Source organism: Boleophthalmus pectinirostris, unplaced genomic scaffold (genome assembly GCF_026225935.1).
Source record: "Boleophthalmus pectinirostris isolate CB_2022bp ecotype Guang Dong unplaced genomic scaffold, ASM2622593v1 HiC_scaffold_12, whole genome shotgun sequence".
Lineage (NCBI taxonomy): Eukaryota > Metazoa > Chordata > Actinopteri > Gobiiformes > Gobiidae > Boleophthalmus > Boleophthalmus pectinirostris.
The window spans coordinates 40431213-40446950 of NW_026571018.1; the positions used below are offsets into that span (position 1 = coordinate 40431213).

Genomic DNA, 15738 nt, shown 5'->3' on the forward strand with positions numbered 1-15738 from the left:
TTTAGACTCAGAAGAAAATCAGAAATAAAATATTATTTTTGGTTTTATTTTGAAAAACAAATGAACAACTGACACACAGATCGTTTCCTGTCGTAGTTTAGCAGAAATAATCACGACTAAAAGAAGAAAAAGAAGAAAAGTCCTTTTGTTTTATTGTCCCAGTGTGACAGAAATTTTATTTTATGGGAAGATTTCACTCAATCTGTTTTTGTGTAAATGAGTGTGATTTTTTAAATAGTTTTTAAAAATTTTATTAAAGTGTTAATTCGTCTCCTCCACTTCAAACTCCCTCCAGAGAAGAACCAGTTTGAACCAGTTTTGTTCTGAATTTCATCTTAAATTAACTCAAATAAAGTGTCAAAATAAAACTCCTCTGTGTGTTGTTGAGTTAAATCAGGATAACTCTACAAAGTGTTATCTGTTTACTCTCTAAACCTTCATTTAACTCTGGATTTGGGTTAAACAGGAACTTTGGTCCAGTTTTACTTCATGAACTTTTACACAAATGTTAAATTAACTCTAGAACAGAGTGACTCAGAGAAACTCTGAGGAAATGTTCAAACTGACTCTGTGTGAGTTCATTTTAACACTTCACTTTTTACTCTGTGTAGAAATAAAGTGGATTTGGATTCTCATCCTCGGTCCTGTCGGTCCTGTCGCTCCTGTCGCTCCTGTCGCTCCCAGTGAAGAATGACTGCAGACGGGAACAGAAGTAATCAGCTAATGTCCCCACAGAATAATCACTGTCCAGGGACAAGGACGCTCCTGCCAGCACCCGCCCGCACCCGCCTGCACCTGCCAGCACCCGCCCCCTACACACACGCACGCGCGCTGGGTTTCCACGCCGCCTGGGGACGTTCCACACTCGTCGCCCAAACTCAAACCTCCAAGGACATTTGACTCCACGGAAACCGGACCATCGTTTATTTACGTCCAAATAAACGAAGGTCCATTTGTGTGTGAATTATGGAACGTTGAGAGGAGCCAAACGTTCTACTGAGGTTCTGGGCCTGTTGATGGTAAAGAAATCATCACAGATCCATTGATTTTGGTTGGATTTTTATGGCATATTGGCTGATGTCAAAACTTGGGGGAATAGTTGATTGACGATGAGGTAAAGATGAAAATATTGGAAAAAAAGTGAAAAAATGCCTTATTTTTTGGCATTAAATTGAGCCAAAATCATGTAGAAATGTGTTTTATGAATATTTTTTTCACTGAATGTTGTCACCACATGTTGTTCTTTACATCTGGAATGTATTTGTAGACACTTTACCCAATCCACTGAGGATTTGAGGAAATTTTTCATTTTTCAAAATTTTCTATCACAAAATGAAGGTTACCTGCACTAAAATGGCCACAAATTTTTTTTTGCGATATTTCCGGAAGAGCAGAGCCTCCAGTTATTGGTCCTCAGGGTCACAGTTAACAAAAAAAACACAAATAAAAAGTGTGGCAGGTTCAACCCATTTTCTAGAGCTTTTGAGACTTTGGCTCCCGACTGTTTGGACCATTAGAACATTTTTCCCTCATCAGAAACACAAAGCCTGAGGTTTTAGACTCATCCTGGTTTGAGTAATATAGGGATCTCTCTCGGGCCCTATTCAAACCGTCCGTACAGCCGGTTCATAATCCAAACTCAAGAAAAATAATTTAAGTCTGAATAAAAACAAAACATGTAAACACTTAACTCCTAATAAAAAATAAACTAAATAACAGTGAAGTAAGAGTTTGTTTTGTTCTGATGTTAAATGTGACTGAGTTTGTTTCCTGGATCCTGTTTGTGGTTTGTTGTTGTTCAAATGCTGCTGGTGCTTCAGGCTCGTCGTGTCGTCCTCCTGGTCCTGGTCCTGGTCCTGGTTCTGGTTCCTGGTCCTGGTCCTGGTTCTGGTCCTGGTCCTGGTCCTGGTCCTGGTCCTGGTCCTGGTCCTGGTCCAGTCGTGTCTCGGGACTTTGATCCACGTCTCTTTGGATTTGTGAGCGGGATGCGGGATGTGGGCTGAGCTTTTGTCTTCTTCCTCCTTCTCCTCCTCAGCGACAGACAGAAAGTTTGATGAGACGATTCTCCAGCCGCTGAGACACAATAAATAAAAACAATTTAACGAGTTTCCATGGAAACCTCAAATCAGAATTATGACGTCCACGGAAACTCCAAGGAGAATATTTCAAAACTATTTAATTCAGAAATAAAAGCTGACAGACCTGAGGCAACTGCAGGAGTTTGATCAGTGGGATTTTTACTCCGATAGAGTCAAGGAGCGAACACAAACTCGGGAGTTAAACGGTAACTTAAAAAAATTAATTTAAAATAAAAATGAACAGGAAAATAAAAGGTCAATTAAACAAAAGGGTCTAAAACATTTACACAAAAAGATTCATAGATTGTTTTTTATGGGTTATGGGTTCATGTCACTGCACAAACGTCGTAAACAACAGAAAAACACAAAACAAAAAACAAATTTAACGAAGAAAACGATTTGTACAATTTACAGAGTGACATCACAGAGTGATGGTGATCAGAATATGAAACAAGGACAAAGACAGGACAAGGACAAAGACAGAGACAGGGACAGGGACAGAGACAGGGACAGAGACAGAGACAGGGACAGAGACAGGGACAGGACAGAGACAGGGACAGAGACAGAGACAGAGACAGGGACAGAGACAGAGACAGGGACAGGGACAGAGACAGGGACAGGGACAGGGACAGAGACAGAGACAGGGACAGGACAGACAGGGACAGGGACAGAGACAGAGACAGAGACAGAGACAGGACAGAGACAGACAGAGACAGGGACAGAGACAGGGACAGGGACAGAGGACAGGGACAGAGACAGGGACAGGGACAGAGACAGAGACAGGGACAGAGACAGGGACAGAGACAGGGACAGAGACAGACAGACAGGGACAGGGACAGAGACAGGACAGACAGGGACAGGACAGACAGAGACAGAGACAGAGACAGACAGGGACAGGGACAGAGACAGAGACAGGGACAGAGACAGGGACAGGGACAGAGACAGAGACAGAGACAGGGACAGAGACAGGGACAGAGACAGGGACAGAGGACAGAGACAGGGACAGAGACAGGGACAGGGACAGGGACAGAGACAGGGACAGAGACAGGACAGAGGACAGAGACAGACAGAGGGACAGGGACAGAGACAGAGACAGGGACAGAGACAGGGACAGGGACAGAGACAGAGACAGGGACAGAGACAGGGACAGGGACAGAGACAGAGACAGGGACAGGACAGACAGGGACAGGGACAGAGACAGGGACAGGGACAGAGACAGAGACAGGGACAGGGACAGGGACAGGGACAGGGACAGAGACAGGGACAGGGACAGGACAGAGACAGGGACAGAGAGACAGAGACAGGGACAGAGGACAGGGACAGGGACAGAGACAGGACAGACAGGACAGGGACAGGGACAGAGACAGAGACAGGGACAGGGACAGGGACAGGGACAGAGACAGGGACAGGGACAGAGACAGAGACAGGGACAGGACAGGGACAGGGACAGAGACAGAGACAGGGACAGGGACAGAGACAGAGACAGGGACAGAGACAGAGACAGGACAGGGACAGACAGAGACAGGGACAGGGACAGAGACAGAGACAGGGACAGGGACAGGGACAGGGACAGAGACAGAGACAGAGACAGGGACAGGGACAGAGACAGAGACAGGGACAGGGACAGAGACAGGGACAGGGAGACAGGACAGGGACAGGGACAGAGACAGGGACAGGGACAGAGACAGACAGGACAGAGACAGACAGGACAGGGACAGGGACAGAGACAGGGACAGGGACAGAGACAGACAGGGACAGAGACAGAGACAGGGACAGAGACAGGGACAGAGACAGAGACAGAGACAGGGACAGGGACAGAGACAGAGACAGGGACAGGGACAGAACAGGACAGGGACAGAGACAGGGACAGGGACAGGACAGAGGACAGGGACAGAGACAGGGACAGGACAGGGACAGAGACAGGGACAGAGACAGGGACAGGGACAGGGACAGAGACAGGGACAGGACAGACAGGGACAGGGACAGGGACAGGGACAGGACAGAGACAGGGACAGGGACAGGGACAGGGACAGGGACAGGACAGGGACAGGACAGGACAGGGACAGAGACAGGACAGACAGGACAGAGACAGGACAGGGACAGGGACAGGGACAGGGACAGGGACAGGGACAGGGACAGGGACAGGACAGGGACAGGGACAGGGACAGGACAGGGACAGGACAGACAGACAGGACAGACAGTGACAGGACAGGACAGGGAGGACAGTGAGGACAGGGACAGTTCAGTGAGGACTGGAGGCTCTGGGGATACGCCCACGGACTCGTCCTGCACAATTACAACGTCCCTCTGAGACGTGTCTCTCAAGGACATGTCCTCTCCTCCCTCATCCCTCACTCCTCCTCTCCTTTCTCCTTTTCTCTCTCCTTTCTCCTCATCCCTCACTCCACTCTTGTGTGTACATGTGAGTACTTGTGTGTACTTGTGAGTACTTGTGTGTTTTTGTGTGTACTTGTGTGTGTTCCAGTGTGTACTTGTGTGTGTGTTCTTGTGTGTATTTGTGTGTACTTGTGAGTACTTGTGTGTACTTATGAGTACTTGTGTGTTCTTGTGTGTACTTGTGTGTACTTATGAGTACTTGTGTGTACTTGTGTGTTCTTGTGAGTACTTGTGTGTACTTGTGTGTTCTTGTGAGTACTTGTGTGTACTTGTACTTGTGTGTACTTGTGTGTTCTTGTGAGTACTTGTGTGTACTTGTGTGTTCTTGTGTGTACTTGTACTTGTGTGTACTTGCGTGTTCTTGTGTGTACTTGTGAGTACTTATGAGTACTTGTGTGTACTTGTGTGTATTTTTGGTGCAGATATTTAAACAGGCTCAGTCGTTTTTCCTTATTGTTTATTATAAAGAAGCGTTTGAGTTTAAGGAGGTGGAGGTGGAGGTGCGGGTGGAGGTGGAGGTGTGGGTGGAGGTGGAGATGCAGGTGGAGGTGCGGGTGGAGGTGGAGATGCAGGTGGAGCTGGAGGAGCAGGTGGAGGTGCGGGTGGAGGTGCGGGTGGAGGTGGAGGTGCGGGTGGAGGAGCAGGTGGAGGTGCGGGTGGAGGTGGAGGTGCGGGTGGAGGTGCAGTTGGAGGTGGAGGTGCAGTTGGAGGTGGAGGAGCAGGTGGAGGTGCGGGTGGAGGTGCGGGTGGAGGTGGAGGTGCGGGTGGAGGTGCGGGTGGAGGTGCAGGTGGAGCTGGAGGTGCGGGTGGAGGTGCAGTTGGAGGTGCGGGTGGAGGTGCGGGTGGAGGTGCAGGTGGAGGTGCGGGTGGAGGTGCGGGTGAAGGTGGAGGTGCGGGTGGAGGTGGAGGTGCGGGTGGAGGTGCGGGTGGAGCTGGAGGTGCAGTTGGAGGTGCGGGTGGAGGTGCGGGTGGAGGTGCGGGTGGAGCTGGAGGTGCGGGTGGAGGTGCAGGTGGAGGTGCGGGTGGAGGTGCGGGTGAAGGTGGAGGTGCGGGTGGAGGTGGAGGTGCGGGTGGAGGTGCAGGTGGAGGTGCGTGGAGGTGCGGGTGGAGGTGGGGTGCGGGTGGAGGTGGAGGTGCGGGTGGGTGGGTGGAGTGGAGGTGCGGGTGGAGGTGGGGTGAAGGTGGAGGTGCGGGTGGAGGTGCGGGTGAAGGTGGAGGTGCGGGGGAGGTGCGGAGGAGGTGGAGGTGCGGGTGGAGGTGCGGGTGGAGGTGGAGGTGCGGGTGGAGGTGGAGGTGCGGGTGGAGGTGGAGGTGCGGGTGGAGGTGCGGGTGGAGGTGCGGGCGGAGCTGGACTACAGGCTCTACAGGAGGCAGGTACAGAGTTTCTCGTATGTACAGAGTAAATGTGCAGAACTACAGGTCGTCAGGACTCGACACTAAAGCAGAACTAAGCTAAAGCCCAAAGTCTGTCCACCAGAACATGCCCCCCCCTCAGGACGCCCCCCACAGCACGGCCACCACACCCCGCCGGGACCGGGACCGGGACCTGGACCTGGACCAGACCGGGACCAGACCGGGACCTGGACCTGGACCGGCGAGGACCAGAGGCGACTGGAAGAACAGAAATATACAGAAGCAGTTCTATAAAGGCTGAAGACCTGAAGGACCTGGTTTGGGCAGAACCGCTCCAGCTCTGATCGGCTCTGAGGGACATGAGGGACATGGAGGACATGGAGGACATGAGGGACATGGGGGACATGAGGGACATGGGGGACATGAGTCTGGTCTAAATCAGGTCCTCAGGTCCACAGATCTGGAGGTGCAGCTGTGGGGGGTTGTGTCCAGTTATTGCTGTTCAGTTTTCCCTGAAGTTGCGTCAACAGTCACTGGGGCCCCCAGCGGGGGGGGACTCGGCGGGGGGTCCCAGGCCCTCGGCGGGGGGTCCGTCGGCGGGGGGTCCCAGGCCCTGGGTGGGGGGTCCCTGGGTCTCGGCAGGGGGTCCCTCGGCGGGGGGGCCCCCGCTGGGGCCCCGGGGCCTCTCTTCACTTCGGAGCGGCCGAACAATGACACTCGGTCTCACGAGCTCGTTGGCGGAGGCGCGCGCGGGGCTGCGCCTGTCGCGCTCGTACTCCTCCTGCGCACGCAGGATTTTCCTTTTATGGAGCTTCCTCTTGTGGAGATGGAAGGTTGCCAAGGAAACCAGAACGATCCCCACGAGCACGAGCACCAGCACAATGAGCGCGAGCGTGGAGGAGAAGGGCGGGAAGCCGAGCTGCTCTGCGCACGTCCCGTTGTTGTTCCCGGCGCAGCGCGGAGACTCCGCGGGCCCCGCGGCGTGGCCCCTGGCCGCCATGTCCGTGTCCCCCGCGTCACACCGTCAGCCCCGGAGCATCCCTGCGACACACACACGCACACACACGCACACGCACGTGAATACACGCGGGACAAACGGCCCCGGGCACGGCCCCCCCACCCCACCCCCCACCCCGCCGCCCCGCAGCCGCCCCCGGCGTGAGGCGGCGGCGGGGGCCGGAGGCGGGAGCCGGACTGACGGACACAGAGACAGCGGAGCTCCGCTCTCGGTGCCGCGCGCGCGGTTCTACGGCTCCGGGCCCCGGTTCGGCGCAGCGGCGGCGTCCCTCCCCCCGCATCTGGACCGGACCGGGGCTCGTGCACCGCGCACAGACACCGCTCTTACCTGGAAAGCGTCGAGCAGGCGGCAGAGCGCGGCGGAGCGCGGCGGAAGAGCGTCCCGCAGAGGAAGAGCGTCCCGCAGAGGAAGAGCGTCCCGCAGAGGAAGAGCGTCCCGCAGCGGTGCCCTTCACAGACACAGTGCGGGCTCCATCCCGCTCCAGAGCCGCGCGGTGCGCGCGCTCAGGTGGGTGTGGTCAGACTGATGCGGACCCCTCGGAATCATGGGAAGCACGTTTGTCCGCGAAGCACGCGCAGATGCTCGGTCAGCTGACCGCGTGGGGGGGGGGGGGTCCTGCACAACACATCACACACACGACACACACACACACACACACGACACACACATCACACCGACACACACACACACACACACACACACACACACACACACACACACACACACACGACACACACACATCACACCGACACACACCGACACACACACACACACACACACACACACACACGACACACACCACACACAACACACACCAACACACACACACACGACACACACACACACAACACACACATCACACCCGACACACACAACACACACAACACACACACACACACACACACACACACCGACACACACACACACACACACACACACACACACAACACACACACACACACACACACACACACACACACACACCGACACACACACACACACACACACACACAACACACACACACACACACACACACACACACGACACACACACACACACACACACACACACACACACACACACACACACACACACACACACACACACACACACACACACACACACACACACACACACAACACACACCACACACACACACAACACACAACCACACACACACACACACACCGACACACACACACACACACACACACACACACACACACACACACACACGACACACACATCACACCGACACACACACACACACACACACACACACACACACACACACACACACACACACACACACACCGACACACACACACACACACACACACGACACACACATCACACACGACACACACACACACACACACACACACACACACAACACACACACACACACACACACACACACACACACACACACACACACACACACATCACACCGACACACACACACACACATCACACACGACACACACACACACATCACACCGACACACACACACACACACACACACACACACACATCACACGACACACACACACACACACACACACACACACACACACACACACACACACACACACACACACACACACACACACATCACACACACACACACACACACACACGACACACACACACACGACACACACATCACACACACACACACACACACACACACACACACATCACACACACACACACACACACACACACACACACACACCGACACACACACACACACACACACACACACACACACACACACACACACACACACACACACACACCACACACACACACACACACAGACACACACACACACACACACACACACACACACACATCACACCACACACACACAACACAACACACGACCACACACACACACACACACACACACACACACACACATCACACACGACACACACACCACACACACACACACACACACACACGACACACACATCACACACACACACACACACACACACACACACACACACACACACACACACACTCACACACACACACACACACACACACACACACACACACACACACACACACATCACACCGACACACACACACACACACACACACACACCGACACACACACCGACACACACACACACACACACACACCGACACACACATCACACCGACACACACACACACACACACACACACACATCACACACGACACACACACACACACACACACACACACACACACACACCGACACACACGACACACACACACGACACACACACCACACACACACATCACACACACACACACGACACACACACAACACACACACACACACACACACACACACATCACACCGACACACACACACACACACACACACACACACCACACACACACATCACACCACACACACACACAACACACACCGACACACACACACACACACACACACACACACACACACACACACACACACACACACACACACACACACACCGACACACACATCACACCGACACACACACACACACACACATCACACCGACACACACACACACACACACACCGACACACACACACACACACACACGACACACACACACACACACACACACACACACACACACACACACACACACACACACACACACACACACACACAACACACACACACACATCACACCGACACACACACACACACACACACACCAACACACACAACACACACACACACACACACACACATCACACCAACACACACCAACACAACAGACTGACAGCACACACACAGTCCTGGTTTAGTCCTGGTTTAGTCCTGGTTTAGTCCTGGTTTAGTTCCTGGTTTAGACCTGGTTTAGTCCTGGTTTAGACCTGGTTTAGTCCTGGTTTAGTCCTGGTTTAGTCCTGGTTTAGACCTGGTTTAGACCTGGTTTAGTCCTGGTTTAGTCCTGGTTTAGACCTGGTTTAGATCTGGTTTAGTCTGGTTTAGTTCTGGTTTAGACTGGTTTAGTCCTGGTTTAGTCCTGTTTTAGTCCTGGTTTAGTCCTGGTTTAGTCCTGGTTTAGTCCTGGTTTAGTCCTGGTTTAGACCTGGTTTAGACCTGGTTTAGTTTAGTCTGGTTTAGTCTGGTTTAGTCTGGTTTAGTCCTGGTTTAGTCCTGGGTTTAGCCTGGTTTAGCCCTGGTTTAGTCCTGGTTTAGACCTGGTTTAGATCTGGTTTAGTCCTGGTTTAGTTCTGGTTTAGACCTGGTTTAGTCCTGGTTTAGTCCTGGTTTTAGTCCTGGTTTTAGTCCTGGTTTAGTCCTGGTTTAGACCTGGTTTAGACCTGGTTTAGTCCTGGTTTAGTCCTGGTTTAGTCCTGGTTTAGACCTGGTTTAGTCCTGGTTTAGACCTGGTTTAGATCTGGTTTAGTCCTGGTTTAGTCTGGTTTAGTCCTGGTTTAGTCCTGGTTTAGACCTGGTTTAGTCCTGGTTTAGTCCTGGTTTAGACCTGGTTTAGTCCTGGTTTAGACCTGGTAGACCTGGTTTAGTCCTGGTTTAGTCCTGGTTTAGACCTGGTTTAGTCCTGGTTTAGTCTGGTTTAGTCCTGGTTTAGTCCTGGTTTAGTCCTGGTTTAGTCCTGGTTTAGACCTCCTGGTTTAGTCCTGGTTTAGTCCTGGTTTAGTCCTGGTTTAGTCCTGGTTTAGTCCTGGTTTAGTCCTGGTTTAGTCCTGGTTTAGTCCTGGTTTAGTCCTGGTTTAGTCCTGGTTTAGTCCTGGTTTAGTCCTGGTTTAGTCCTGGTTTAGACCTGGACTTAGTTCTGGTTCTGGTGTTTGAGGAAAAGTCAGTTTTTCCCTGGAGTTTCTATTCACGTCAGGAGCTGTGGGACCTGGTCTAGTTCAAACTGGGACAGGGGCGGACCTGCCCTCATTAGACAGGGACGCGGGACAGGGGCGGACCTGTTTTTCCGTGAGTACCAGGATGACCTTGTACTGTGACGTTATGCTGTTTTACATGTATCTCTATGGTAGAATGTTCAGCGGTTACCATGGTGACGCAACACACATCAGCAAAAACACCCTTATGTGACAGATAATACTCCCTACAACTGTACAACTCACTCTTATGTGACAGATAATACTCCCTACAACTGTACAACTCACTCTTATGTAACAGATAATACTCCCTACAACTGTACAACTCACTCTTATGTAACAGATAATACTCCCTACAACTGTACAACTCACTCTTATGTGACAGATTTTTGCTCTTTGTTATTTCGTGGTGTTGTGATGCTCCAAACGCTCTGTTCCACCTTGTGATGTCATGAAGTGGTAGTTTTCCAGTGAACAGATCCTTTTACGTCTGCGTACGTTTGTTGTTGTTTTTTTAACTTTTAAATAAGAACGAAAAACTATAAAATGGGAAAACAATTTGTTATTTCATTTTTTCTGTTTTAGTGTCAAACAAAAAAAAACATATTTCGACCTCGATTTCCAATATTTAATTTAAAGTTTATTTAAAAAAACAATGACCGAAAAACAGTCTTGGTTTTTTTAATGTTGATTTTTTATTTTCTGGTTTATTTGAAGTTTTGCTGCTGAAGGACGAACCTGAAAAACCGCTGCAGTTTTTTGAGACCAAAACCAGGACCAGACCGCGGGGTCCCGAGACCAGGACCAGACCGCCGGGTCCCGAGACCAGGACCAGATCGAGACTTTCAAAGGTCGAGACCGAGACAAGACCGAGACAAGATTGAGTCCAAACGCCCTCAAGACCGAGACGAGACCAAGACCGCAAAAATACAGTCTCAGGTCTGGTCTCAGTTTTGGTCTTGGTTTTGGTCTTGGTCTGGGTTTTGGTCTGGTTTTGGTTTTGGTCTGGTTTTGGTCTTGGTCCTGGTTTTGGTCTCAGTTTTCTTGGTCGTTGTTATTTTTAAACAAACTTTAAATTAAATATTGGAAATAGACGTCGAAATCTGTTTTTTTTTTTTTTTTTTTACACTAAAATGAAAAAATAAAATAAACTGTTTTCACAATCAGCAGTTTTAGTTATTTTTTTTATTTTATTTTATTTTATTTTTATTTTTTTTTTTATTTTATTTTTAATTTAAATTAAAAATAAACAAACAAAACACGAGCTGCAGTACACGCGCTCCACCGAGGGGGGCGCTCCAGTCTCACCTCCCGCCTCTCGCGTGTTTCCGGCGCTGCGGCGGAAGTGCGGAACAACAACACCGCGGACCTGTCAAAATAAAATAAAAACAACAAACGGCAAAAACTCAAAGTAAAATGTCTCGTAATTTCACAAAATCTAAATTCTTAAAATCACTTTCCTAGACTTTAAGAATTATTTTTAAACTCTAAACATAAAATGACCAAATAGTGCACTTACGTTTACACGTCTGCCGGTTTTATTCTTGTTTTTTGTTATTGTCGTGTTGCGAGTCCTGGTTTAGTCCTGGTTTAGTCCTGGTTTAGTTCTGGTTTAGTCCTGGTTTAGTTCTGGTTTAGTCCTGGTTTAGACCTGGTTTAGTTCTGGTTTAGTCTGGTTTAGTCCTGGTTTAGTTCTGGTTTAGTCCTGGTTTAGTTCTGGTTTGTTCTGGTTTAGTCCTGGTTTAGACCTGGTTTAGTTCTGGTTTAGTCCTGGTTTAGTTCTGGTTTAGTCCTGGTTTAGACCTGGTTTAGTCCTGGTTTAGTCCTGGTTTAGTTCTGGTTTAGTCCTGGTTTAGACCTGGTTTAGTCCTGGTTTAGTTCTGGTTTAGTCCTGGTTTAGACCTGGTTTAGTTCTGGTTTAGTCCTGGTTTAGTTCTGGTTTAGTCCTGGTTTAGACCTGGTTTAGACCTGGTTTAGTCCTGGTTTAGTCCTGGTTTAGTCCTGGTTTAGACCTGGTTTAGTCCTGGTTTAGACCTGGTTTAGTTCTGGTTTAGTCCTGGTTTAGACCTGGTTTAGTCCTGGTTTAGACCTGGTTTAGTTCTGGTTTAGTCTGGTTTAGACCTGGTTTAGTCCTGGTTTAGTCCTGGTTTAGTTCTGGTTTAGTCCTGGTTTAGTCCTGGTTTAGTCCTGGTTTAGTCTGGTTCTGGTTTAGTCCTGGTTTAGTTGGTTTAGTTCTGGTTTAGTCCTGGTTTAGACTAGTTCTGGTTTAGTTTAGACCTGGTTTAGTCCTGGTTTAGACCTGGTTTAGTCCTGGTTTAGTCCTGGTTTAGACCTGGTTTAGTCCTGGTTTAGTCCTGGTTTAGTCCTGGTTTAGACCTGGTTTAGTCCTGGTTTAGTCCTGGTTCAGTCCTGGTTTAGTCCTGGTTTAGTCTGGTTTAGACCTGGTTTCCTGGTTTAGTCCTGGTTTAGTCCTGGTTTAGTCCTGGTTTAGTTCTGGTTTTAGTCCTGGTTTAGTCCTGGTTTAGTTCTGGTTTAGTTCTGGTTTAGTCTTGTTTGAGTCGTGTTTCAGTTTCTCTCCTCATCACTCGGGGGCGGTAAAGATCCGGTGGTTTTTCGCTAAACTCCTTTAGAAGAAGAAGAAGAAGAAGAAGCGGAAGCGGAGGAGGAAAACTCACAAAATGGCGACGTTCTTCGGAGAAGTGCTGCCCGCGAGCTCCCGGGCCGCGTACGAAGACAGTGAAGAAGAAGAAGAAGATGAAGAAGACAGAGACATTCTCCGAGCGCTGGAGGACAAGAGGTGAAAACACCAGGACTAAACCAGGACTAAACCAGGACTAAACCAGGACTAAACCAGGACTAAACCAGGACTAAACCAGGTCTAAACCAGGTCTAAACCAGGTCTAAACCAGGTCTAAACCAGGTCTAAACTAAACCAGGTCTAAACCAGGACTAAACCAGGACTAAACCAGGACTAAACCAGGACTAAACCAGGACTAAACCAGGACTAAACCAGGACTAAACCAGGACTAAACCAGGACTAAACCAGGTAAACTAAACCAGGACCAGGTAAACCAGGACTAAACCAGGGTAAACTAAACCAGGTCTAAACCAGGTCTAAACCAGGACTAAACCAGGACTAAACCAGGACTAAACCAGGTCTAAACCAGGACTAAACCAGGTCTAAACCAGGTTCTAAACCAGGACTAAACCAGGACTAAACCAGGACTAACTAAACCAGGTCTAAACCAGGTCTAAACCAGGACTAAACCAGGACTAAACCAGGACTAAACCAGGACTAAACCAGGACTAAACCAGGACTAAACCAGGTAAACCAGGTCTAAACCAGGGGACTAAACCAGGACTAAACCAGGACTAAACCAGGTCTAAAACCAGGACTAAACCAGGACTAAACCAGGACTAAACCAGGACTAAAACCAGGACTAAACCAGGACTAAACCAGGTCTAAACCAGGACTAAACCAGGACTAAACCAGGACTAAACCAGGACGTGTGAACTGTTAAAATAATTTTTAAGAGAAAAGTGATGGACAAATATTTTCCAGAATGGCGACAGTAAAGACTCTGGACGTTCAGCTCCGTCTGAAAACAAAACAAATCAAACATTATTTTGTAAATCAGGACAAACTGTGGCTCAAATTTCTGCTAAAATGCATCTTTCGTTTCGTTTTCCCGTGTCCGTGCGTTGAGTTTGTAAACGGTGATTATTGTCGCGCCGTGACATGTGCGAGTTTATTGTTTCTCCACAAACGCAACAATAAAAGAAATAAAACTGAAACCACCAGAGACTCTGACGCCAACGCCTGAACTTCACTTCCTGTATGTCCCGCTTCTTCACTCTGGACACAGACGGAATGCTGACATACCGACATACCGACATACTCACATACTGACATACTCACATACTGACATACTCACATACTGACATACTCACATACTCATACTGACATACTCACATACTCACATACTGACATACTCACATACTGACATACTGACATACTGACATACTCACATACTCACATACTGACATACTGACATACTCACATACTCACATACTGACATACTCACATACTCACATACTGACATACTCATACTGACATACTGACATACTCACATACTGACATACTCACATACTGACATACTCACATACTGACATACTCACATACTGACATACTGACATACTCACATACTGACATACTCACATACTCACATACTGACATACTCACATACTCACATACTGACATACTCACATACTCACATACTCATACTGACATACTGACATACTGACATACTCACATACTGACATACTCACATACTGACATACTCACATACTCACATACTGACATACTGACATACTCACATACTCACTGACATACTGACATACTCACATACTGACATACTCACATACTGACATACTCACATACTGACATACTCACATACTGACATACTCATACTCACATACTGACATACTCACATACTGACATACTCATACTGACATACTCACATACTGACATACTCACATACTCACATACTGACATACTCACATACTCACATACTGACATACTCACATACTGACATACTCACATACTGACATACTCGACATACTCACATACTGACATACTCACATACTCACATACTGACATACTCACATACTGACATACTCATACTGACATACTCACATACTGACATACTCATACTGACATACTCACATACTGACATACTCACATACTGACATACTCACATACTGACATACTCATATTCACATACTGACATACTCATATTCACATACTGACATACTCACATACTGACATACTCACATACTGACATACTCACATACTCGACATACTCACATACTCGACATACTCACATACTGACATACTCACATACTGACATACTCACATACTCACATACTGACATACTCATACTGACATACTCACATACTGACATACTCACATACTGACATACTCATATTCACATACTGACATACTCATATTCACATACTGACATACTCACA

At 48.7% G+C, this 15738-nt stretch overlaps 2 protein-coding genes across 3 annotated transcripts in view; one reads left to right on the forward strand and one right to left on the reverse strand.

Annotated features, from left to right (window-relative positions):
* Positions 1–6351: 6351 nt before the first annotated feature.
* LOC129407411 (uncharacterized protein C11orf87 homolog) lies at positions 6352–6828 on the reverse strand. The gene has a single exon (XM_055148294.1). It carries the CDS (start codon positions 6826–6828, stop codon positions 6352–6354), a length of 477 nt encoding a protein of 158 aa, XP_055004269.1.
* A 6516-nt stretch (positions 6829–13344) lies between these two features.
* psmg1 (proteasome (prosome, macropain) assembly chaperone 1) overlaps positions 13345–15738 on the forward strand; it is a 13650-nt gene continuing 11256 nt past the window's right edge. For both annotated transcript variants that reach the window (XR_008631595.1, XM_055148994.1), the window contains exon 1: positions 13345–13504. Coding sequence is in view for 1 of the 2 variants with exons in the window: in XM_055148994.1 (XP_055004969.1) it covers positions 13386–13504 (119 nt within the window). In the remaining variant the exon portion in view is untranslated. The remainder of the gene's footprint in view (positions 13505–15738) is intronic.

Excerpts from the sequence above, each read along its gene's own strand:
- LOC129407411 (XM_055148294.1), bottom strand. The coding sequence starts at position 6,828 with ATGGCGGCCAGGGGCCACGCCGCGGGGCCCGCGGAGTCTCCGCGCTGC.